Raw genomic sequence first — 25,232 nt, 5'->3', positions numbered from 1 at the left:
CCAGCCTAGCCTACTTGGTGAGCAGCTCCGGGAAGAGGCAGGTGAATTTCTGTATGTTCAGGGCCAGCCTGGTCTACATACTGAAACCGTGTGTGTGTGTGTGTGTGTGTGTGTGTGTGTGTGTGTGTGTGTGTGCATGATATATATATATGATATATATATGATATATATGTTATATATCATATATATAACAAAAATAGTCTCTTTTCTTTGGTTTAGCAATATAGAGTTTACATTTTAATTTTGCACTGTGTCCTACAAATCACATAGCTAATCCTGAGTGTAAAGATGTCAATTTAGCTCTAGAATTTAGTCCTAGAACCAGGAGGGGATTGTGGGGAGCCGGGCATAAGAGAGAGAGAGAGAGAAGACTTTCGGCAGGACGGCTACCGGTTTGAGCTGGTGATAGCGTTTGCTTGGGAAAGCCTGCACACAAGGACCAAGCGTCGCCATTCTTCCCTGCCTTGGCTGAGCCTGTGGGACATTCCATGAGGTCCAAGGTCACAAGCTCTGAGACGGATGATGAGGTAGGGGGCTAACAATTCCCCCGTATGTTCGTGATGGTTGAGCCATGGGGAATAGCTTCTACGAGGACTTGGGTGGGGACCAAACGTGTCAGAGGCAGGACCATAAAGAAGCCTCCAGTGAAGAAAAGCGCAGGGGACGGGGTGACGGGAGGGATGTGAAGGAATAAGGGGGCAGCAGAGCAGGTAAGGGGGAATTACTCATCTGACAGAACGTGGCTTCACCAGCGCATGCGACCTCATATCAATCAGCCTTTCAAGCTTGGCACCACGGATGTCAGTTTTCAAATAAAGACAACAGCGTGTGCCCCAGTGGGCCACGGAGATCTGCATGTGAAGTGCTCAGACCTCTGCAGTATGAGATCCCCCCAGCTGCTGCAAATGGGAACCAGAAACAGGGTGACTTGGAACGTTAGGAACCAATTCTCTCTCGCTTCTAAAGGCCGGAAGTCCAAGACGGTGCTTTTGGGGCCACACTTCTTTTAAGGCTGAAGGTCAGTTCTGGGTCACTCTTCCACCTTCTGGAAGGTTCTTGATTCATGGCACTATAATTCCAATCTTCCGTGGCATCTTCCCCATGTGCATGCACGTCTGTGTCCAAGTTTCCCTTGGGTGAGGGCATCAGTCATGGAGGAAGGCCCACCCAATGACCTCATTCTAACCTGATCACCTTCGCCAAGGCTCCATCTCCAAATAAGGCCGCCTTCTGCGGTCCTGGGGCTTAGGAGTCCACGGCTCTTTCTAGAGACACAGTTCAATGCCTAACAGCTGCCCTGCCTGCCTCAGCTCTGTGGAGAGGTTCTTCTTTGTTGCTGTTAACCCCACTGCTCAAGCTGCTCTCTTCACAGGTATGTGGGAGAGCCAGGCAAAGGACAGCCGGAGGCCAGGAGTCTGAATCTGCTGTGGTCACAATCTCCACAACAAGCAGTGTTTTCCCGGCAGCACTTGAGCCCCAGGTGAAAGTAAACAGGTGAAGTAAGAAGAGGGAACAGGGAAAGAGGAATAACACGTTCCGGTGAGCGGCTAAAGACAACCCCAGGCAGACATGTCAACAGCAGCGTGCAGAGAGGGAAACAGCCCACGGCCCGTCCTCCTCCGCTGCCTCCCAGGGGCCAGCAGGAGGCCTGAGATGCCAGGTGTGCAGAATGTGCCAACACACGGCTCCACACAGAGAGCAGGAAAGCCAAGTGTGATCAGTTACCAATCACAGTCAGTTTGAACTGTGGGGGTGATCGTCTTTGCAAGTTCAAGAGCTCTTGGAAACCCTGAACTTGCATTTGACCTGGGGCCGAGCCTTAGGTGGTAACAAGTTGATTTGCCAGACGTGCCCAGCTGGACATCACCTTAGCAGAAATCTTCACTGGGGCTAAACTGGAAGCCATCATTCCCAGAGGAGAGGGTGGGTGGGGCTGTAAGGTAAGCCAAAGCTTAGACAGAGGGAGCTGCTGAGTTCTGGTGGGAGACTGAAGATCTTCAAAGCGAGCCACGAGGGGCTGGTTGGTGATGGAGGACTTGCCAGTCGAGCATGAGGACCTGAGTTTGTTTTCCAGAACCTACAGCAAATACTGGGGGAGAAGCCAGGCAGGTGGCGTGTGGCGCAATTCCACCCAGCATTGGGGAGGCAGAGGCAGGAGGCTCCGTGGCCAGGCATCTCCTAAAACTAAATTGGCAAGCTCCAGGTCCCAGTGAAAGAAACTGTCTCAAAAAACCAAGGTGACCATCTCTTGAGGAGCAGTGCTCAGCGCTGGCCCTGGCGGCCACATCGGCACACGTGCATAATGACTTAAGCTAAGTAATAAATCAATTAAACTAAGCAGTGAATTCTTCGGGTACAGCACAGTGCTCAGTGGAGCCACAGAGACTCAAAGGCTGACTCCTCTCCCGCCTCTTCCCTAGCTCAAAGTTCCAGGTTCTGGAACTTTCTTCATGTCTTGTCTTTTTTAATGCTTGCCTATTATTCCAAATCAAGACTGTTCTCGCCCAAGTGAGAGTCAGTTCATCAGAGTGAGAACGGCTGATCATGCTTCTTGGCCCTACGAGGCATCTGTTCCCAACCCTGATCGAACACTGTTCCCGTCAGGGTGACAGGTGATTAAACAGTTGTCGGCACACGGGGCTCTAGGGGACAGTGGCGAATGCCAGGGCCATGGAAAACGAAGACCATTCTTGCTTAAAATGAGACTAAAGAGACATGTGAACTGGGCCTGGGAGAGGGCTCCACTCGGGAGCGGTGTGAAGACCAGAGTTTGCACCCCAGGAGGCCTGTAAAAGCCAGAGTGGTAGCGCACGCCTGTAATCCCAGCAGTCCTGTGGTGAGGCGTCCTATAGTATAGAAACAGGAGAATTCCTGGAGGCTCCTGGGCCAACTAGCCTGGTGTGCAGAGGCACAAACAGCTAGAGAGACCCTTGTGGGAGGCAAGGACCACCATCGAGGTTACCCCGACCCCCACGAATGCGCCCCACGAACAGGCACACTGTATGAACAGGTGCACGTTTCATGCTGAGATGATGCTGTCTGATGTACACCGAGTTAAGTGACGTTTACTGTGGATGGTCACTTCACCTCCCTTCCTTGCTTTCCCTAAAGTGGCCATTAACGATATTTAACTTTCCATATTCAGGTTGTATTGTATCTCTGTTGGCCAGCTCCATTCTAACGTGTGATTTCCTTGGTGATGGTTTTATCAAGGTCCAGGTTTAGTAAAGGATTGAGTGGGTGGTGAAATAAGCCCGGGCTTGGACTGTTCTGTGGAATTCCCCTGTGGTTCTCAGCCCTCCCTAATTGTAGCAAAGTCACTCTTGCTCTCAGTCCACCCAAGTGCAGAGAGTGTCAGGCCGTACTCATTTCTCACCACTTGCCTGAAGGAGAAGAATAATGATAATTATACTAATGTGTAACCTACCTCCAAGCACTGCAATTTTATCCCAGTCTGTGAGACCGAGTCGCAAACACTTAACATTCTTTAAAGTAAAGCTCTCAATTAGTACATCAGTCTGGCTGAGCCCTACCTAATAATTTACCTTCTCACAGAGAGAAAATACGTGGGCAGTGACGGTAAATGGCACAGAGTAGGCTTTTATCAGTAACAAGTCACATTCCAGAACGTTCCACAAGGTTCCAGGGAAGGCTGTTGGGCTGGTGTGTAGAGCACTCCTGAACATCTCATACAGATACAAGTTTCTCACTCATTTTCTCAGCTCACATGGGAGTAATGATCTGAGATGTTTCTTTTGGTCAAGCCTGTCTCACAGCAAATGACCTGGGCTAGGAGGGTTGTATGTGTCTGTTTCCAGAAACTCATCTTGTCCAGGGCCTTATTTTATATGAGAATCAGTCCAGAGCAATCCCTGTTGTAGCATGGTTCTCCATATGACACCATGTTATAATTCTTATTGTAGAAACAAAACAAAAACCTTCTTCAGAGCTATAAGGAACTTTCTGGAAGCCAGAAAGAAGGACATCCAAGTTGTTTTGCTAGGGATGTGTGGCACTAGACAGAGAACTCAAATGAGTAGACAGACAGTCACTCCTGTCAGGAGGATAAATTGTTGGTCACACTCCGACAAGATTCCCCAGCCAGAGCGGCACCAGTTCATCATGGTTCAGAGGGACCCAGAGGTTGAGTGTGATGTTCCATTCTTTGTACATAACAGTTAATAACAGGAAAAGACAGAACAGGGGGAGGCCACATATGTACTCATAAAATGTGTGTATGTTAAAAAAAAAAAATCACCATTCACTATTCAAATCCAGGGAAGCCGAGAAAGGAAGAGTAGGTTTAACACTCAATTTTCCTTGCTCATTTTTATGACATCTATACGCGGAAGTGAGCAATGAATATATGAGGTGTCGGGGAAGCTCGGTAAGCTTTCTACCTTCTCGAACAGCATTGAGGTTCAAGAAAAAGAAGTAAAGTTGTACAAGACCCAGCTCTGAAAATGTATGCAGCCGGCCTCTGTAACCATGGATCCCACACCCATGAGCTCATCCAACCATGCATCGGAACACTTGGGGGAAAACATTGTCTGTACTGAATATTACAGACTCATCTTCTTGTCTTTAGCTCCCAAATAATACAGTGTATCAGCTTTGTGCACAGCATTCCGCTGTACTGTACGATGTTAAGTTGTCTAGAAATAAGTGGGAGGGTGTGCACACACATGGAGGGGTGTGCAGGTAACACGCAAAGCCCGTGGCACGTTACAGAAGGAACGTGAGTGCCCTCAGAGTTTGGGGTCTGAGGAAGGTTGCTAAGAAGGGACTACACTTTATATGATATATAAAATAGATATTGGATACATACTCAAGGGTGTTTTTCTTTCTATTCAGTGAGCCACACTCATCTAAAAGACATCCTGATCTTTGCCTGAGGACAGGATGCCTTTTTTATTAAGAGGGAATCACAGGAAAAGATGTTTCAATGTCAACAAGAGTTGCTTCTGAAAACTTGAGTTCCAGGGCCCCTGAATGAACAGGAATGAGAAAAAGAGCAAAGCCCTCGCTGTGGGGACAGCATTCCTACATCACCCACTTGAAAATCACATCTGAAACAGAGTTCTAACAGGCTCGCTATTTTCTTCAGTGCCAAGAACCATACAATAGACCTTTTTTTTTTTTCTTTCCTTTTTGGACAAAGCTCTTAAAATGCTTGGAAATTCAGATGGACTGAGTCACGACACTGTCCAAATACTGCACACCCGTTCCTGCCAGTGCCCCTGCTTGCTCTCTTGGAAACAATAGTCGATTTTCTGTGTCAGAGAGAAGGAAATATTCTGAGGAGCGTTGTGACTTGTCTGTAAATGAGGTGAGAGGAGTGAGCCTGGCCGGAAAGTGGGAACCACCCTGAGGTCTTGCAGCCTCTGGGTGGGAGGTGGCGGTGGGCTCACCTCTCCTCAGGGTGGGCCCACAGTGTCACTTAGCTCCAGCCACATGAGCTCCACGTGCGTTCTAGTAAGTGTGTGACACGCAGCACAGGGAAGACAAGGCTGTCTTAAAAGCAACGTGTTTGTGTGTGAGTGCCAGGGGCTGTCTGCACGTGGGTGTGCGGAGGTGGGTGTGGCTGTGGGCAGAGGGACAGGAGGAATGACCACAGGGAAAGGGAAGGAAGCCCACAAGGAGATGCCAGGGCAGCGCAGATCTCCACACGGTCTGTATGACTTCCTCTCCCTCTTCCCTTTTAAGATTCCGATCAAATTGAACCCTGTGTGCCTGAGATCCCAAGATAACTGAGGTGTGTATGTTGCAAACTCATCCTTGCTCATGCTTCGAGCAAGCAGAGACTTCAAGCCAGGGAGTCTCTCCAGCGCAACATTGTAGCTGGCTCCTGCTGGCGGGGAATGGCAGAGCTTGAAATAAGGCGGGAAAAGGGCCCAAAGACACAAGCTAGTCCCTTAGAGGAAAGGAAGTGGGTGGGGAGGACCGAGTAAAACCTGCCTGGGCGGAGTGGAGAAGCACCTTAACAGAGGGATTGCCATCACCCCAGTTTGGAGGAACTGGCGAGTCCCCTGTCTGAGAAGGCAACCTGGGCTTCAGGGCATGAGCTTCAGCATCTTGAAACTCTTGGTGTTTTAAGGGCTGGCAAAATAGCTTAGAAGACCAAGGCACCTGCAGCCAAGTCTGACAACTTGAGTTCAATTCCCAGGACCTACACGGCAGAAAGATCCCGGTCCCCCAGACTGTCCTCTGACCACTGTCTCTGACCTTCCCATGCATAGCACACACGCGGGTTCACACACAGAAAAAAAAATAATAATGTGAAAGAATGAAGTGTTTTCATTTCTTCAAGTTCCACCAGAGCGGCAGCATGGCTCCTCCTTCCCAGGCTGGGGAGGGGGCTTCCGCCTCCAGTCTGACCCACCCATGGGTCATTTTGATCATATGCTTGGGAAGAGTGTTCAGTTATCTGAGCCTCAAAAACACAGAAAGCAGGGTTGCCGCTGACCAGCCCTGGTGTGTCACGACCGAAGAGACCACAAGAAGCCTGAACTTGCAGGGCTTTTTTTTTCCTTTTTTTTTTCCCTAATGGGAAGGGGCCGCCACATCGCCTGCATTTCTTAAAGTAGATCCCCTCGTGGTTGTACAAATTGGCTTTCTAGATAAGATCATTCATTCTCATTTCCACCTGTCTTCCGTCCAACAGGCGAGGGAGAGGAGGGGGTGGGGGACTCAGTGACAGGTCTCTTGTTCCTTGGGACAGTGTAATGATTTATGGTTTCCAGCCTGAGAAGTTTAGAAGTGGCCAAACATGAAAAGTTTTCTAAGTAAAGGGATGGCTCGGTGGCCTGGTGAGCGCCCCTTAGCCTCTGAAACCCTGCTCTGACAGCTGTCACAGGCCTTGGCAGACAGAAAGGGTTATTTTACCCAGATTACTCCCCGCATTGCCTGGGGAAAGGGGACTCGTTTGTCATCATCAAAGGAATGCTGATAGACTCGAAATGGGCTCACGCTCCATTATACTCATCCGAATTCAAGATTTTTTTCCGAGATCTTTCTTCGATTTCTTCCTCCCTGTTCCCCTGACCCCAAATGAGGCCATTTGTATTCATGGGACATCCGAGGCACGCATGAAATCAGACCATTCGCAAACATGCTTCGGATTCAGCAGCCCAAGCTGTGAATTTCAATGCTGCCTGGTTGCCTGGACTTACGTGGCTCTCTGTGTTTGGAAACTACCAGCCCCAAGCACCGCTTCATTGGTTAATGAATTTGTTAACGCAGAGAAAGTTCAGGGTTGGGGCCTGAGTCCTCTCCCGGTGCAGGTGTTGGAGAAAGTGTGAGTCAGACACGTATGAAAATGTAAAATCTGTGCATAGCCGTCTGCCAGGTCTGCGGGCATCATATTAAACACGCGGTTCTAGCTCTGTGCATTGGTTATTATTTTAGAGTGTATGGCCTGGTGATTCTATTATCTATCCTCAAACTCCTCGCTTATGTCCTGTATGTCCACGGGTCCAGTTAAAACAAGACAGGACAAGATCAGCTCATCATAGTGGCCACGGATCAGACCTGGAATCTGGTGCCCGAGAGACTTTAGAATGTTCCTTTTCCTCTCCCACGGGATGCCTTGGGACTGAGGCTGGTCTGGGGAGGGTATGTGAGTGTCTCAGGCTTCCAGTGAGTGGAGGAGCTCAAGCTGGCCAAGAAAGGACGGCGTGAACCCAGACAAAAGCACAAGATATCTTGACTAGGGATGTAGTTCAGTGGCGAGGTACCTGCCTGGTATGTATGAAGTCCTGGGTTTAATACCCAGCACTTGGAGAAAAAAAAAAAAAAAGATACCAAAAAGAACATCACTCTTAAGATAAAGACATGCAAGTCAGCATGGTAGCACACAGTTCAGTACTTGGGAGACAGAGGCAGGCAGATTTCTGTGAGGCCAGGCTAGTCTGCACATTGAGTTCCAGGCCAATAGGTCTATTTCATGAGACTTTGTCAAAGAAGAAGAAAAAGAAGGATCAGGAGGAGGGATGCCACTTGTGGTTTGAATGAAAATGGCCCCCATAGGCTCAGCTATTTGCATGTTTAGGCCCCAGTTGATAAACTATTTGAGAAGGATTAGGAAGTATGGCCTCGTTGGAGGAGGCGTGTCACTGTGGGGGTGGGCTTTGAGGTTTCAAAAGTCCACGCCAGTCTTCCCCCACCCCTGCCTGCTGCCTGTGGATGTAAAGCTCTCGGCTGCTTCTCCAGCACCATGCCATGCCTGCCTGCCACTGTGCTCCCCACTGCCACGACGGTAACGGACTAACCGAGCCTCTGACACTGTAATCGAACCTCCCGTGAACCGCCTCCTTCCATAAGTTGCCTTGGCTACGGCGTCTCCTCTCAGCCCCAGGACAGTGACTAAGACACCACTCTTACGTGTGAAGACAGAGCGGGCAATGTGAGAAAAGTGAACTGGACGTTGTACAGATCCCGAGATCATCAGTGTTCCTTTCTTCGGCATTCTAGACTTAATGTCCTCCACCAAGAACGTCCTGTGGTAGTTCTTTCAGGGAAGATTTACCACTGGTCGAAGGGTCTTCTTTCCATACTCATCTTTGTAAATAGTTGGACGTAGCTATAGCTCTAGGCTGAAGGCTGTTTAGATTTTCATTTCCTCTGAAGCACAGCGATTTATCTCTCTGTCTCTGTCTCCCAGTGCTGTTGATGGGGACACTTTATAGATACTATGTTCCCCTCGGATTGCTTGTTTTTAGTATTTTACAGGTTTGATATATCTGTGAATTGCTTCACTTAAGATGCTTAAAAACAATCTTTCAGCAGTTCCAGAAAACCAATTCTGTGTGTGCGTGCATGCGTGCGTGTGCGTGTGTGTGCGTGTGTGTGTGTGTGTGTGTGTGCGTGCGTGCGTGCGTGTGTGTGTGTGTGTGTGTGTGTGTGTGTGTGTGTGTGTGTGTTAACTTTCCCTTCCATCCCGTATGTGGACCGATTATCTTACCATTTTCTGTAAATTTTCCTAAGCCTTTAGCCTATCTGCTTCACCCTGAATAATTTCTCCGGTATTTCCATGTCACTGTGTCTGTCTTTGGCTGAGTCCAATCCACTCTCTGACCTGTCTACAAAGATGTTCATCTCAGACAATGTTTTTTTCATGTCAGTAGCTGCACCTGGCTTTCCTTCAGTTGGACACTCTTTTTCATGGTGGACTTCGTTCTTTTCTCATTTGGGGGGGTTCCCTCCTTCGCTTCTTGAGAGCGAGCGCTGTTGCTACTGCTGAGTAATGCTTGTGTAATGTTGTTTTCAATTGTGTGTTCATAATCAGCAGAATTCACCTATGTGAGTCTTTTTAATTAAAGTGTGTGTGTGTGTGTGTGTGTGTGTGTGTGTGTGTATGTGTGTGTGTGTTCCTATGACGCTCGAGTGACCTGTGTTGCTGATGTCTCCACATAGGGAGCATCTGTGTACTCATTTTTTCCAGGAAGGACATGTTATAAGAAATACGTGTAAGTCCTGGGAAAGATTAGGCGCTGGTAAAATCAGCAATGGACATTACCAAGGTGGAGTTACTTTAAACCACTGGGATTTATTTATATTATTTTCTTCCCTTGATATTAGAACACTGCCTAGACTAAAACCCCTAAGCATTATATAGCATCACATTGACATGAAAGTCATGAAGAGTAAGTGAGCGGTGAACCTGAAACTCTTGGAATAGCATCCAAAGTAGAGGTTTCTGATTTGCTTCTCATCGGATACAAAAGTGCTCTTAACCCATCAGTGTCACTCACCTGTGCTGAGGGAGGCCAAGGGAGGAGGCCACTGCCTGGGCTAGGCCAGAGTTTTAACTGGAGATGGCCACACCTAGGGACCATCAACTAGCTCCCCTTCTGAGGGGAGGATAGCTGGGCCAGTCTCTTCCATGTGGGCATCTCCTTGTAGTGCTACAGTCTTAACAATCTCAGCCACTCTGTGATCTATGCCCCCAAGCCATACTTCCTTACCAAATGACACAAACACACCAGCCTCATTGAACCAGTAACAGCCACTCATAAAAGGTCAAAGAACCTTTGTCCTACTTTCTTGGGCCATTCCTTCGCTCAAATGATAAGTGTGTGGACTCCTGAAACCAGATGAGTACTGGGCTCAAATCCTGACAGCTGGGAAGAATCCGGCAAAGCAAGCAGGAAGATGGGTGATGGGTCAGTGGGGGGAGGGGCAGATGTGTTGTTATCCTTCAACGGGTCCCTTTTCAAGGATGCTAAAGGAGGGAAGATCAGTGACCTCCACATTTTATAATCATGACCCACCAATCAAAACATTGTGAGAACATACCTCTAATATGTGTGTGTTTATCTATAAATTATACACTGTTCAACTGTCAATGTGAATGCCAATTATAAACAAAAATGTCTCTTTTTTCAGGATGGAACAGCAAATATCACCTGCCCTCCATAAGCATGAGAAATATTGAAGGATTCAACATACTGCAGATAAAATATTTGTTTGTTTGTTTGCTTGTAATCGAGCTCTGGCTGGCCAAGAACTCACTGTGTAGACCAGGCTGACCTCAAACTCAAAGAAGTCTGCCTGCTGCTGCTCCTGAGTGCTAGGACTAAAGGTGTGCACCACAACGCCTGGCCTTCAGTTACACGTGTGCACACCTGAAGCTAATTAATTCTGGTGGTGCATGCTCGTAATCGCGGCACTCAGGAGGCGAAAACCATAAGGGGTTCAATGACATCCTCAGCTAGCTACATAGTGAGTTTGAGGCAAGTTGGGCTATGTAAGACTCTTTCTTAAAACTACACACACACACACACACACACACACACACACACACACACACACACAGTGTGCCTATTCTGAATGGGTACAGGTTCCTTTGTCTTGTGACCGTCCCCTAAACAATATAAACAACTGTCTGCCTAGACCTCAAGCTGTTTGGGGTATGGTAAGTGGTGGCTGAACGCCCACAATGGGAGTTTATACTCAATTTATATAGAAATTCATATAGAAAGGAGCGTTTGATGTCCACAGGGGTCCTTGAATCACTCCTCAGGAGACACTGAGAGATGACCGAACAATGGTGTGTATCTCCCATAACCGCAGCCTCTTTGTGACCACTGTGGTGAGAAGCTGAGTCTCCCCAGCAGACACCTGAGACAGCAGTGGTCACTCCGGGAACTATCTAGAAAGGCCGGGCAAATTGTAGATGTATTCCTGTTGTCCTGTTCCTTGACATCATCAAAGGCCAAGTCCCCTAGGCTAGCCCCAGTTCAATGCTGGAGATAGTTCTTGTTCTGCTAACTGGGGCATTTTGGGCAGGTTAGTTGCCCTATCCAAGGCCTAGTTCTTGTCTGTAAATGAGACTACTACTCACCAGGGGCTGCTACAGGGCTGAAATCAAATGACACTGAGCTCAATTAATTCCATTCCTTCTTGCTGCCTCTTCCCTAGGACTGCTGCTAGGCTGCCCTTCCAACACAGCACCTGGGAGACCACGGCCATCAATAACGGCCCACTTGTGAGCTGAGACATCTCTTTGCCGCAGAAGGGGCCGGAGGGGCATTTTTCAGATGCGGCTGCTTTCCACGGAAACAGGCAGGCAATGTGAGACCCTTGTTCTTCCTCTCTTTCTCCACAACAGCCAGACAACTCCAGACATTCAGCTTGTTTTTTTTTTTTTTCTGGCATGAGCTGGCTTTTCACGCCATAACATTTTTTTTTTAAGTGACAATAACTCCTAGGTAAAAGGACAATATAACCGAGGCATAATAAAATGCAGACGGGGCGTGTGTACGTGTGTGTGTGTGTGTGTGTGTGTGTGTGTGTGTATGTGTGTGTATATGTATGTGTGTGTGTGTGTACGTGTGTGTGTGTATATATGTATGTGTGTACGTGTGTGTACGTGTGTGTGTGTGTATATGTATGTGTGTGTGTGTGTGTGTGTGTGTGCACGTAGGTGTTGGGAGGTGGCTGGAGAATCGCAGGCTTGGGCTCCCTGGTGGTGCACCTTGGACTAATGAGGAAGGGGACCCCAGTCAGTCATCCTCTGGGTGGGCTGATACATGAACAGGAGGTAGCTCTGTCCTGTGACCGCTGGCACAGTGCCTCGGAACTGATTGCACCTTGGGATTGCCTAGGAAACCATAGAAGAACCCAGTGCCTGCATGTCTGCAGGTCATTTCAATCAGAAACCCTGGAATACAGCTGAACACCATACATTTAGTTCCCCAGGTCATTCTATACACTTCTAGGGTTACACCTTGCTTGTTACACCTTGGGTGCAAAATAGGAAAATTTAGCTTCCTGAAAATGGACAACTATGTGTGCCCTGTCCCCTTTTCAGGACTTGGCTCCTAATATCCACTGTATCACATCCTGAGATTCTGGCCAGGGGAACATGGAGTGCTGTGGGATGTCTTTCTGTGCGCTGTGAATATGTGTTGTTCCCATTGGTTAATAAATTAAGCTGCTTTGGCCTATGGTAAGGCAGGACAAGAGCCAGGCAGGAAATTCAAATGGAGATACAGAGAGGAGAAGGGCGGAGTCGGGGAGACTCAAGCCCACCCAAGGAGCAACATGTCACCAGATCAGTAAGGGCACAGCACGGGCCACATGGCAAAACGTACATTAATAGGAATGGGTTGAGTTATAAGAGCTAGCTAGCAAGAAGCCTGAGCCATAGGCCAAACAATTAATAATTAATATTAAGCCTCAGAGTGATCATTTTATAAGCGGCTGTAGGACCTTGAGTGGGAGAGATTCTCCCAGACTGTGGGGCCGGGCAGGACCGGAGAAACTTCCGGCTACGATGGAGCTTCCAGTCAGGCCCGTATGTTGGGTTGCAGATGACCTATGTTACAGATGGATTTGTGTGTCACCTAGATTCACGTTAGACTGGGAGTGTACTTGGAGGCGCAGTCTTTAAATGGGAGGTTAAGTTAAGATAAAGGCATTCATGTGGGCCCTGACCCAATCTGCTTGTTGGCCTTAGAAGAGGCCATGAAGACACCAAGAGACACAGAGGGATGGACCCATAGGTGAGAAGTCACTGGCCTATAAGCCAAGCACAGAAGCCCAAAGTTGATCTTAGAGGCCCAGCCTCTCAGACTGTTTCTTTAAATAGGTATTCATTTTAGATTTTTTTATTTGAGAGCTTTGAAAAAGACTTTTTAAAAACATTACGTGTGTGTGTGTGTGTGTGTGTGTGTGTGTGTGTGTGTGTGTGTTTGCCTACTTATATGTACATGCACCACATGCATGTCTCACTCTTGAGGAGACTAGAAGAGTGCATTGGATACTCTGAACTGGAGTTATAACATGTAGGTGCTGGAAACCAAGCCCGAGTCCTGTGGAAGAGCAGCCAGTGTTCTTGTTTGTTGTTGTTTCTTGTTTTGTTGTTGTTGTTATTGTTTGTTGTTTGTTTTTTCAAGACAGGGTTTCTCTACATAGCCCTGGCTGTCCTGGAACTCACTCTGTAGACCAGGCTGGCCTGAAACTCAGAGATCCTCCTGCCTCTGCCTCCCGAGTGCTGGGACTAAAGACTCCTTCAAGCGTGTGGATCCAGATATCAGACTCAGGTTATCAGGCTTGGTGGCAAGTGCCTCTACCCACTGAGCCATCCTGTCTTTCCTGGGATACATTCTTAATGCAGTGAAGTTAGCCTTCCTGGAAGCCCACAATCTTCAGAGAGAAGAGGGTACCAGGGAGCCTGGGCCTCAGCAGGCTTGGGGATGATTAGCCCAAGTCACAAGCACAGAGTGGGAGAAAGGGCCGCCATGCAGCCTTTGGATTATTAAGAGATCTGATGCTAGAATCTCCAGGGCAAGGAAAAAAAAAAAATCAATGACCCAGGAAAAATGACACCAGCTGACGGCCTCAGGCAGTAGCCTGGGAAAGAGCTGCAAAGGGGGAGACATTAAGTAATGTTCTGAAACTGCAGGAAAGTTCTGCACTGTATGACTCTGACGGGGGCCCTCCGATGGGGGCCCACAGCATTCTGAGGCTTTCTTTCACATGGACACATTCTCTGTTCTTCTTCACAGGGGAGGAATTTGGGGGGGGCCGAACTCCCTCTCTCCTCCACACCTTTTTGATGTTTCTCTGATTTAGAAAACAAGTGTCTGTATTGTCAAACACGCTCCCTAGCTCGGGGCTATTGTGGTATGGCTCCGCAGGGGAGAGCCCACTATTTCTGTTCCCCTCCTACACACTTGCCAAACTCATAAAAGGGAACAGGCCTGCCTATCCCCAGGAAAGCAGGCAGTACCCTTTGAGGCCACAGGAAATCAATCAGTGAGGCCAACATACTCAACTGGACACTCAAACTGTCCATTTGGGAGCTTAGGGTTTTCCCTCTGTTACGGCTGGAGGGTTGGCTTCAGTTTAAAGCTGAACGGGCCATCGTCGGAAGACTTCACCTCTCTTTCCCTCTGAGACCTTTTGGAGGTTTCCCCATCCCACATTATACAGAACTCGGGTTTAAACCTGAGAGTGCCTATGACTTGGGAAGAGAGTTCCATGTGTTTCCTTACAGTCCGTAGACAGCAAAGAGGGAAGGTGAGGTGACCAGACAATGCCACCACCTGCCGCTGACTCTGAGTTAGAGACTCCCGCATCTCCTGGGAAACAGCGGGGGGGGGGGGGGGGGGGGGGCCTGGCGGGAAGGGGGGGGGGGAGCCGTTCATCCATCTCAGGACTTAGGGACCTCCGGACAAGCACCTGCTTCTCACAGGATGGCGCCTCCCCGTTTACAGCTTAGATCTACTGTATGCCTTACTATGCACAGTTCATCTCCAGACTTGTGTGACAACCTGCACGCTGTCAGGACTGCAACTGCTTCCCTCCAGAAACAAACTCAGAAAGTCTGTCATCTGGGGGGATGGAGGAGAGTTCCATTGCAATTTGCCTAAAGCATTATTTGTTCAGTTGCAAATGATGTCACTAAAGTGGGGGTGGGGGTTTCAGCTTTTAATTCTTTCCCTACAATAATCAGGGCAAGACGGTGGCTAAAAAAACAAACTCAGAGCTGCTCACTCTAGCTTAAATCAGCAAATGCAGAATGTTTCTGGAAGCCAAGAAAGTTCTGTTACAGAAAAAGAAAAAAGTCAATAGTGCTTGAAAAAAAAAAAAAAAAAAAAAAACGATTGCATTTCCCCAGCACATTGACCAGAGTTTTGATTCTCTGCGGCTTGTTTTTAAGGGCCCTGGTGTGCTTGCCAAACAGGCATATCTTGGCTTCCTTGGCCAGGCAGGAACACTGCCTTGATATTAAATATTCTAGGCAAAGAACCTCTGAGCTAAGGGCTCTCAGCTAACAATGAATGACATTCTCTGTAAGCAAACCAGAAACCCAACTCAAGTCTGGTCTCCCTGTTTCTTTGCCTGGTAGTCTGTCGTGCACGCAGAACAGAAGGGTGACTCTGTTTACCACAATCACACTGAAAAACAAAGGGAAAAAAACCCATAGCAAGGGGCTTATTCCTGTCTGTGCCGAGCCTAAGCTGGGCTGAAGGTCCCGATAAAGGGGAGTGAGAGGCACAGAGGTGATGCGTCCTGGGAGTGATGGAGAAAGCTGCTGAGCCTGTGGAGACTCAGGGCTATTAACAGCTGTGGACATTTGTTACCTTCTAAAAACCTCACACCTTGCTAAGATCTTTTGCCAGAGGTTGGGGTAGGAGTTCCCCGAAGATCTTTGATTTGGCAGGAGGAGGTCAGTGTGTGTGTGTGTGTGTGTGTGTGTGTGTGTGTGTGTGTGTGTGTGTGTGTGTGTGGTGGGTGCTGGCACCTTTTGCTATAAAGTCATGCCTCTGCATATTCTCTGGTGTCAGCTCCTATGAGTCTCTCAAGGCATCTCCACCAGACCTCCAGTCTTCCTAGGCTCCCTCCCTAGGGACTGGCTTGGACTTTAGGTCCAGTGTGCCCTGGGCTAGTCTCCTTACATGGGTACCCTGGAGTCTGGCTAGACGCACCCTTATCGTGTGGGTGGCCAGCCAAGCGCAACTGTTGGTCCAGAACACGGTTATCTCCCAGAGCTGGGCGTGGTACCGGGGCTCAGTTTAGGGATCCTCTAGTGAACACATGAAGGTCAGGGCTGTGCGGCTAACGTCCAGGAAACTAACAAAGGTCAAGAGCACCGCGAAAAACCCGAAATATCTTACAGGTCCATCGTTAGGAAGGGACGACTCCCCTGATACCATCACCTAAACTCCCACCAGGCAAGAAAACTGCTTTACGGGTCCACTGGACTTTAATCCATCCAGGTCGTGCCCCCTACAGAGGCGGCCCCTGCCTGCTTCTCACCTGGGTAACCGACGGGAACGCGGGCTCATGGCAAGCAAGAGAGCTCTTACCGGAGAAATCGGTGAGCGCGGAGGTCTCTTTGGAGCACACCAGGACCGTGCAGTAGAAGAGGCTCAGGAGCTGCCCGGGAGGCTCTACCTGCCTGCGGAGGCCGGGATTCTGCGCGGGTTGGGGCGCGGACAGCGGGCGCGGGTGTCCCGGCAGGAGCATGATGCGCAGCGCGGCAGGGCGCGGGCGCTGGCACTGGGATCGCAGGCAGGAGGACCGAGTCACATGGCGGGGAGAGTAGGTGGCCAGCGGCTCCGCGGCCCCCAGCCCGCCTCCGGGTCCAGGCTGCTGGAGCTTCTTAGGCGGTCGCCTCCGGGTCCAAGATCCCTAGCCAAAGGGGAGGGGGCGGAGACCCGGGGCGGGGCAAGGAGCCCGGGGAGGCCGCCGCGCAGTTGATCCTGAAGAAATCGCCCGGGCTCCGCGCGCCTAGGGAACCGAGGGGGTGTCACCTCGTGCCCGGGAGGGTTGCGGAGGCGGATCGGGGGCGCGGAGCCCCTAGCGGAGAGTGTCCCGGCTGCGATCCCGGTGCTGCGCAACTTGAGCGCTTTCCACGCCCGGGTCTCTAGGCGGGGTGATGGCCCAGGCGCTGCTGGCCCAGCCTGCACTGGCCGGGCGCCAGCCAACCTCACCCAGGCCGGTGGAGCAGCGCGGCCGGTGCCGTCCGTGACGCACTTTAGAGCCAGCGCCGCGCGTGCAGCCCTGGCCAGCGGGGAGCGGGGACCGTGGGAAGATGGGGGTCCCGGAAATAGAGGCATTGCTATCCCTGCCACCTTTAGCCCTTGAAGTACAGCCACCGAGCACGCAGTGCGTCCCATTACACAGAATGGGAGACTGGGTCCTCCACCCCCAACCCACCATCCCGCGGTCTGCTAGGTTCTTGTAAGTCTGGACCTGAGCGAGCTGAGGGTCTCAAACAGGTCTCTAGGCTCCCGGCCCGGTTCTTTTTGTCCGGGTGGAGCTTCCTGTGGGTACTAGTTGACAGCAGCCCTCGGGGATCAGAGGCTGGGCTGGAATAAACAGCCGCTGCGCGCTTATAATTGAGCTTTGTTTTAAAATGGGCCACGGCATCTATATGACCCCCTTGACTAAGCGTGGTGTCCACACATTTGGACTCCCGTGGACCAAGAGATCGGTGACCACACTGGGGACGAAGCGTGGGAGTTCAGAGCTGCGGCCCAGGTGCAAGGTACTCGGGTTCCAAAGACCCCAGACCTAGGGACAGCGCAGGCGTCCAGGCCCTGCGGCGCCGGCGGGAAGGAGGAGGGCCCAGCGGGCCGGCGCTGGGCACAAAGTGTTCCCCATCCACAGCCGGCAGGGCTTGCCAAGTTCACCCAGCGCCTGACGCGGAAACGTAGATAACGAGCCCCAAGGGCGGGGCCAGGCTTCCAGCTCCGCCCGACTCCCGGAGCAAAGCAACGAATGTGAGGCCGGGCCAGCAGAGCACGCGGACGCTCTGCCTCCCTGTGGCACTGTCTCAGAGGTGGACCACTAAAATCCAAGGAAGAGGACAGCCACACATCCTGCCGGGGCTAGGTCGGCCAAATTGGGATCCCGAGGATGGAAAGAAAGTGCTAACTGTCAGTGTTTGTATAGAGGGAGCCGGTGTGCAAGGCTGAACTTCAAAACAAAACAAAACAAAACAAAACATTATTATGTTAAAACAAAAGCACAGCCTTGAGCTGGAGAGACGGCTGAGCAGTTAAGAGCGCATGCTGCTCTTACAGAAGACCGAAGTTCGGATCTCAGCAGCCTGTGCTGGGAGCTCGCAACCACCCCGGAATCCCTCTGCTCCAGGGGACACCAAGCCCTAGTCTGGCCTCCACAGGCACCCTCACACATGGGGCACACACACACACACACACACACACACACACACACACACACACACACACATAAATCTTTTTGTAAAAGCCTCAATCATCGTGGAACGTTAAGTTCAACATGAACATCTTACATTGGGGAAACTGAGGCTGGGAGAGTAGGTAAGGTTGCTCAACTCATAGAGACCACTGGGGGAAAAAAGAGTGCTCAAACTTCGAATCCCTCCTGTACTTCCGTCTTATCCCTTCATCTAGGTATGGATTGGCTACCGGCGGGAGCCAGGTTCTTTGGCAGGGCATGAAGATGCTGGCACAGGAAGGAGCACCACGCTCCCTGAGGGATGACGCTGGGGGCTGTAGTGGTTTCCAGACGTCACCGACACCGTGACTGGGTCCCCATGCTTCCATATTGTCAGCTTGTGATAAGGTCATAGAGGAGACGGGCGTGAAACAGCCTGAGACACACAGGAGGTGCTCAGTCCGTAGGAGTCACCACTGTAGCAGGGACGACAAGACATGGACCATCCACGCCAAGTCGTAAACGACAAGGGGCTGAAAGAGGACAAAAGAGTGACAGGGAACGTGGTTTGTGGACATCAGGGAGATTTTCTATGATAAGATAGAAGGAAAAGATAGGAAGGGTTGACTATTAACAAAGCTAGCAAGACCTGGGGATTTGGAGGTGTGTGAACATTTTAGAAAGAGGAACCTGTGCCGAAGGGATGGCTCAGTGGTTAAGAGCACAGACTATTATTATTTTTGCAGGGGACCCTAGTTCGATTCCCAGCACCTACATCTGGCAGTTCATAACCGCCTATAACTCCAGAGAATCCAACATCCCTCTGTCTGTCTCACTCATACACATGTACACATAAATAAATAATAATAAAATATTAAAGGGAGAAAGAGGGACCTGAAGGTTAAAATCTGAAAGGAGCATGGCTCCGGAGCAGGATGGGAAGTCTAGGGCATCTCTAGAGCAGAGGAAGGGGGTATGAAACCTTGGAGACTCTGGCTGGCCCCAGCCCAGGTTCTAAAGGCCTGGCTCAGCATTAGAGTGTCTGTCTGAACCCCTTGCTTAATGGGTATGTATGTGGGGCACACATGTGTACACACATGAGGAGGCCAGAGGACAGTTTTGAAGGTCACTCCTCAGGTACCATCTACTTGTTTTTCTTTTTGGGACAGGGCCTCTCACCGGCCTAGAAGTCCCCAAGAAGGCTAAGCTGGCTGGTCAGTAAGTGCCTGGATCTACTTGTCTTTATCTCCCTTCTAAGACTGCAAGCTATCTACCTTGCTGTGTTTTTTTATCACGTGGGTTCTGGGGGTCAACTCAGATGCTTTATGGACAGAATCATTTTCTCAGACCTCAAGGGGCATCTTTATGTCAAACTGGCAAAGGGTTATGAATGAAGAGGTGATGTGAGCTGGTATATGTTGGTAGAAATGTTCTACCAACATAAGGATAAGGCTGGGAGGTTAGCTCAGTGGCATTTGCTTAGACTGTTCAAGTCCCTGGGTTTGATCCCCAACACTGCGGGGGTCAAAAAGATTCCTGAGGCAACTGGGCACAAATAAACTGGAAGCGTCCACAGCTGGTCCAGCTGGATGTGGTCGGGGACACCTGCAATCCCAGCACTTAGGAGGCTGAGGCAGGAGGATTGCATGTTTGAGTCAACTTAAGTACACAGCGATATCATGTCTCGGATAAAAGGGGGAGGGGGCTGGAGAGTATGCACCCCAGAGAATCAAAATCAGTGACTGAAATAGATCCTTGCACACCAGTATTCATTACGTGAAGTCGCCAGAAGATGGAAGCGATCCATGCGCCCATCAGTGGATGAAGGGATAAACAAAATGCAGAGTATTATTTGGCAATAAAAAGGAGAGATGTTCTGGCACGTGCCGCAACATGGATGAACCCTGAAGACATTGTGCTAAGAGAAGTTAACCAGACAAATAGAATATGAGTTACAGGAGGTGTTTAGTCAACAGGGTCACAGGGCAGAATGCGGACTGGAGGGGAAGCTGAGGGAGGCGGGTCAGGAGTTATTGCTTAATGAGCTTCTGTTGGGGATGATTTTTTTTTTTAAAGTTCTGGAATTTGTGGTAACAACATAATTACAGGCACCGAGTTGTACAATTGAAAACAGTTAAAACGGAAAAAAATTATTATATAAATGCATCATAGCTTTAAAAACTTAATAATGTAATATGCCTTAAGCCATTGGGTTACACATTTTGAACAAGTGAGTTCATAGTATGTGAAATATCTCTCAATGGAGCTGTTTTTAAGATCTCACAGTAGCAGTGGTTCTAGAGAGTCACGAGGACATCCCAGAGAGCCCAGAGGGAGGAGAGCAGCGGAAGAACGGGGAAGATTGTGTGTGTTTGGAGAGGTGTGCTCACATAGGTGTGTGTGTGTGTGTGTGTGTGTGTGTGTGTGTGTGTGTGTGCATTCATGTGGAGGCCAGAGGTCAACCTTGAATACTGTCCCTCAGGTACCATCCACATTTTTATGTTTTTGAGACGAGGTCTCACATTAGCCTGGAGCTCATGATTCAGCTCGCCTGGCTGCCAGTGAGCCACATGAGCCCCAGGGACGGGACCCTCCTGTCTTCATCCTCCACTGCTGGGGTGGAACCCGGGTCTTCACACCTCCACGGCAAACACTTTATCAACTGAACTGTCTCCCCAGCCCTGGAGAGATTTTCACACGGACGGATAATATGTGGCGGGAACGGGCGGTTGAGGCGTAGGAAAGAGGTGACTGAAGGTGACTCCTGCCTTCCTTTGCATTAGCCCTTAGCCTTCTCTGTCAAAATGGAGGGTTTCATCCCTAACTTGCTTCCTTTAAGAATTGTTCAGGAGGCTGGAGACATGGCTCAGCAGCTAACAGCATGTACCGCTCTTGCAGAGGGCCAGAGTCTGGTTCACAGCACCCATGTCCGGTAGCTTACAACCACCAATCCCTCCAACTCCAAGGCGTCTGACATCCTCTTCTGGGCTCTGTGAGCACCTGCACCACCACCCCCCCAGGAACAAACACATACACAGAATTTGTTTTAAAAATAAAACATATCTTTAGAGAAAAGGTTTTTGACTTGCAGAAAAGTTAAATTTTTTTTTATTTGTTTGTATGTGTGCACATGTGTCATGCTTCCGTATGGAAGTCAGAGAACAACCTGAGTGCCATGTGAGTCCTGACAACTGAGCTTTTAGCCTCTAAGCCATCTCTCTGGCCTACGGGCTTGAGAGTGGTGGACCTCTGTCAAAGGGTAGCCCCGGCAGGCCCCAAAGGCACCAGCATTCAGCGGCTCTTCATTGGATAGGGGGCCAGTCTTCTATCTTCACATGTGTGGTTCCCAAATGAGCCAAAAGGCACCCGTGAGGTCAGTCCCGATTGTCTGTCTGCGGCTCTGCTCTCTGCTCCGTTCCCCGTTCCCCGAGAGTGGCCCGTGAGTGACCGCCTTGGAAGAAGGGACCACAGTCTGAGCCAGCACAGGACTCTCCCTTCTCTCAGGCTCCTTGGACACCCAGGCTAGCCCTTGCAAGAAAATTAAGCTCATCCATCTTCCTCCATACCTCCCCCACCTCCACCCAGTACGTTTGTACCTCTAACCAAAAGGAAATTCTACCTCGTCCCATTTCCTTACCGCCGAACATGAGGGAATCAAACATCTCAAATGTGGCACTCCATCAAAGGCCTGCAGAGAGGGCTGCGTGGTTCAAACACGGGGGCACCTTGTAGATCTAAAGTCAATCTCAGCCACAGGGAAGATCGTTTCCCACCAACAAAGTCGGTGGGTTTGAATATGGAAAGTCTCCCATTGACTCACTTTGAACGTGGTCCCCAATAGGTGGCGCTGTTTGAGGGGGTTATACAGGAAGTGCGGCCTTGCTGGAGGAAGTGCGTCACCTCATGGGGTGCGGGCTTGGAGAGCGTATGGTCCTGTCCCGCTTCTGGATTTCTCTCTCTGCTCTGCCCATGTGGTTGAAGATGTGACTCCTCAGCTTCCTGCTCTGGCTGCCTGCTGTCATGGCTCCGCCACTGTTTTGGACTCTCCGTCTGGAGGTATAAACCGAATAAACTCCTCGGTAAGTCACTTGGTTACCAAAAAAAAAAAAAAAAAAAAAAAAAAAAGGAAGAGGAGGGAGGGAGGGAGGAAGGAAGGAAGGAAGGAAGGAAATAGTTAAGGCACACACACGTGCCCTTCACTCTTTCTTCTATAATAGAATTTGAAAGCTAAGAAGTGGCTACAACCATTTGATTATCCAGCCAAATTATAGACACTGGAATTCATATCAATTCAGTCTGAAAAGCAGGAGATGTATCTCAATGGTATGGCACCGCCTAGCATGCACACGGACCTACGTTCAATCCTAGGGTTGGAGAGAAGAAAACAGAGTGAGTTCAGTCTGGTAAAAGTGAGCCAAATGATAAATTGTTCCCAACCCTTTGAGAATCATGGTAACTAATAAAAGATATCAATTATCTATCCATTATAAAATGATAGAGACATTGAGGCTACAAGCTCGCCCAGAGCGAGGAGCTGACGGAAGCCACTGTACTGAGAGGCACAGTCATTAGAAATAGATGCCAACATAACAAACAGCACCCCTCTGTATGCCATGTGCTATTGGACAAGCTCACCTCACCCTGAATGAGTTTGTGATGCTCCTTATATCCAGGACATTCATCTTTTGGGGGAGAGGTACCCCAGGGGACATTATAAATTGGCTGTCTCTCTTCCTTTTCTTTTTCCTTTTAAAACAACCTCTGTGCATTCTGCTAGCTCCAAGTTGCAGCCCTGTTTCTCTTCTCCCTAGAGAAGATCTTGGCTGCCCACCTCCACACATATCTAAGTGTGTTTCAGAAGATGTTTGAGGGCTTTGAACTTAAATTCCAGGTCTAATCAGGTCTTTTCACCTGGGCTGTCAAGGTAAGACTTCAGGTTTCCAATAAAGATGGACTGTGGCTGTTCTGAGAAGACATAAGGAGCCATTTCTCAGCCTCAAAGAAACCAACCTTTCAGCTCAGGAGAAGGAGGCCATACCCTCCAGGCCTAAAAGGACTTATTTTTAGAAAGCAGCAAATAGTGGTTTGTTTTAGAGCTGTACCACAGAGCCACATCAATAGCAGAGAGCCTGACTAGTGGGGGGCGACAGAAGCTAGAATGTACTAGAAAATGTGTGTAGGCAACATTTAACCCGAAAGTCTACTGAAGGAGGTCTTAAAGAACATGTGTTTAGGGCTAGAGAGATAGATCAGCAGTTAAGAGCACCTTGGCTGGTTTTTCCAGAGGACCTGGGTTCAATTCCCAGCGTTCCCACAACAACTCACAAATGTCTCTAATCCCACTCCCAAGGGATCCGATCTTCTGACCTCCCCAGGCACCAGAGTGCACCCAGTGCATGGACATACATGCAGAAAACCCCACATACATGTAAAATGGAGAAAAAGGAAGGAAGAGCAAGCATGCAGTGCCTGACTGATACCTGTACCTACGGTCTGTCGAGAGCCAAATGCGCGGGGTCCAGAAGTACAGCATCCACTGATACTCAGGAAGCCATTCTGGAGACCTTCAGTGTAATTCCAGCTCTGCTGAGAGACAACCCCAGTGATGGTTGTCCGATCCCACTGCACCTCATATTTTTAAATTCACAACATGACAAGTCTGTTTGAGGCTGAGGTTGTAGTTCAGCTGGTATAGTTCATGCCTACCCATGTGTGGATTCAATAGCCAGCACTGTATAAAAAATCGGGAGTGGTTGTGTGTATCTCTAATCCCAGCTGCTGAGAGGTGAATGAACATAGGAACTGCAGAAGTTCAAAGTCATCCTCAGCTGCAAAGTGTCTGAGGCCAGCCTGGACTACAACAGACCCATTTTTTAAAAAATGTAAAAATCCATTTTGTGGAGATGGAGAGATAGCTCAATAGTAAAGAACTTAGACTTCTTGCAGAGGATCCACGTTCAGTTCCCGGCACCCACATCAGGAGGTTCATGACCACCTGTAACTACAGCTTCAGGGGATCCAACACCCTCCCTGGAGATGTGAGTGCAGGGCCCCTGAACTCACATGTACACATCCCCACATATAGATATGCACATATTAAGTTAAAACATGGCTTTCAAGGTTTAGGGGCTGGAAAGATGACTCAGTGGTTAAAGCTCTTGCCGCTCTTGGACCCAGGTTGGTTTCCCAGCATCCACATGGTGCCTCATGACTTTCTGTAACTCCAGTTCCAGGGCATCCAGCAGTCTCTTCTGGCTTCTGAGTACACCAGGCACACACATGGTGTACATCCATACATTCAGGGAAACACATGAAATATAATAAAAATAAATTTGTCTTTAAAAAAAAAGAAAGATACAATATGTGTGGTTTTTTTTTTTTTAGGTTTTTTGGTGGGGGGGGGGACTTCAAAAGCTAAAGTCACATTCAATTAGCATTTCCAAGAGAAGCCAGGGTCTAAAAGATCAGGCATATCACTGAAGTCTTGGTGACAGGGATGCTGCTGTGGAGAAGAGGAGCATGCCTGGCCTGGGGAAGGTGACGGGAGAGAAAGGAAGGAGTGATTCAGAACTGGGAATTGAGAAATGGGGTCAGACAGAGTTCCTGGATAATGAACCAGAAGACAGCAAAGTCCCGGTGCCAGCAGAGAACCAGGGCTGTCGCTGCACAGAGGAGCCGCCCGGAAGCTGTTTCCATAATGGCCTAAGTAGGAAAATCTTCATCTGATCCCAAAACTTTGTGGATGTGGCTCAGTTGGTAGAGTGTTTTCGAGCACCCAGGAAGGTCTGGGTTCAGTTCAGAGCACCCCACAAACACAGGTTCAGGAGGCCCTGCACCCTCAGCTGTTGGGAGGCAGAAGCAGGAGGATCAGGAGTTCAAGGTCATCCGTGGGACTACCCAGCGAGTTTGAGGCCAGCCTTGGATGCTCGAGACCCCGTCTTAAAGATAAAAAGTAATCCTAGGGGTTCACATTAAAACTAAATATCATTGTACGCTCAATAAACAGTAAGTCTATAGAAAGATGGTGCTCCTCCGCATGGCTCCTCGCATACAAAGCCCCTTCAGCTGGCTCCTTG

The 25,232-nt window shown here is 49.4% G+C and overlaps 1 protein-coding gene and 1 long non-coding RNA gene across 8 annotated transcripts in view; both read right to left on the bottom strand.

The window, feature by feature from the left end:
* Positions 1 to 16,829, bottom strand: part of Eva1c (eva-1 homolog C) — a 72,619-nt gene extending 55,790 nt beyond the window's left edge. For 6 of the 7 annotated variants that reach the window (XM_006983540.3, XM_076549173.1, XM_042259524.2 and 3 more), the window contains exon 1: positions 16,320 to 16,829. In XM_006983540.3, coding sequence (XP_006983602.1) covers positions 16,320 to 16,479 — 160 coding nt within the window. In that variant the 5' untranslated portion in view covers positions 16,480 to 16,829. Of the gene's footprint in view, positions 1 to 16,269; positions 16,289 to 16,319 lie in introns of those variants that run through there. The other variant, XM_042259526.2, reaches the window with a different exon arrangement.
* Positions 16,830 to 21,247: 4,418 nt separating this feature from the next.
* LOC143268022 (uncharacterized) lies at positions 21,248 to 21,995 on the bottom strand. The gene is made up of 2 exons (XR_013043611.1): positions 21,794 to 21,995; positions 21,248 to 21,607 (listed from the first exon to the last, which is right to left on the bottom strand). It is a non-coding gene; the product is annotated as an uncharacterized LOC143268022 (long non-coding RNA).
* Between the last annotated feature and the right edge of the window lie 3,237 nt (positions 21,996 to 25,232).

Source organism: Peromyscus maniculatus, chromosome 12 (genome assembly GCF_049852395.1).
Source record: "Peromyscus maniculatus bairdii isolate BWxNUB_F1_BW_parent chromosome 12, HU_Pman_BW_mat_3.1, whole genome shotgun sequence".
Taxonomy (NCBI): domain Eukaryota; kingdom Metazoa; phylum Chordata; class Mammalia; order Rodentia; family Cricetidae; genus Peromyscus; species Peromyscus maniculatus.
Note: the sequence above shows the minus strand (reverse complement) of the source record. Positions and strands in the feature narration are given on the sequence as shown.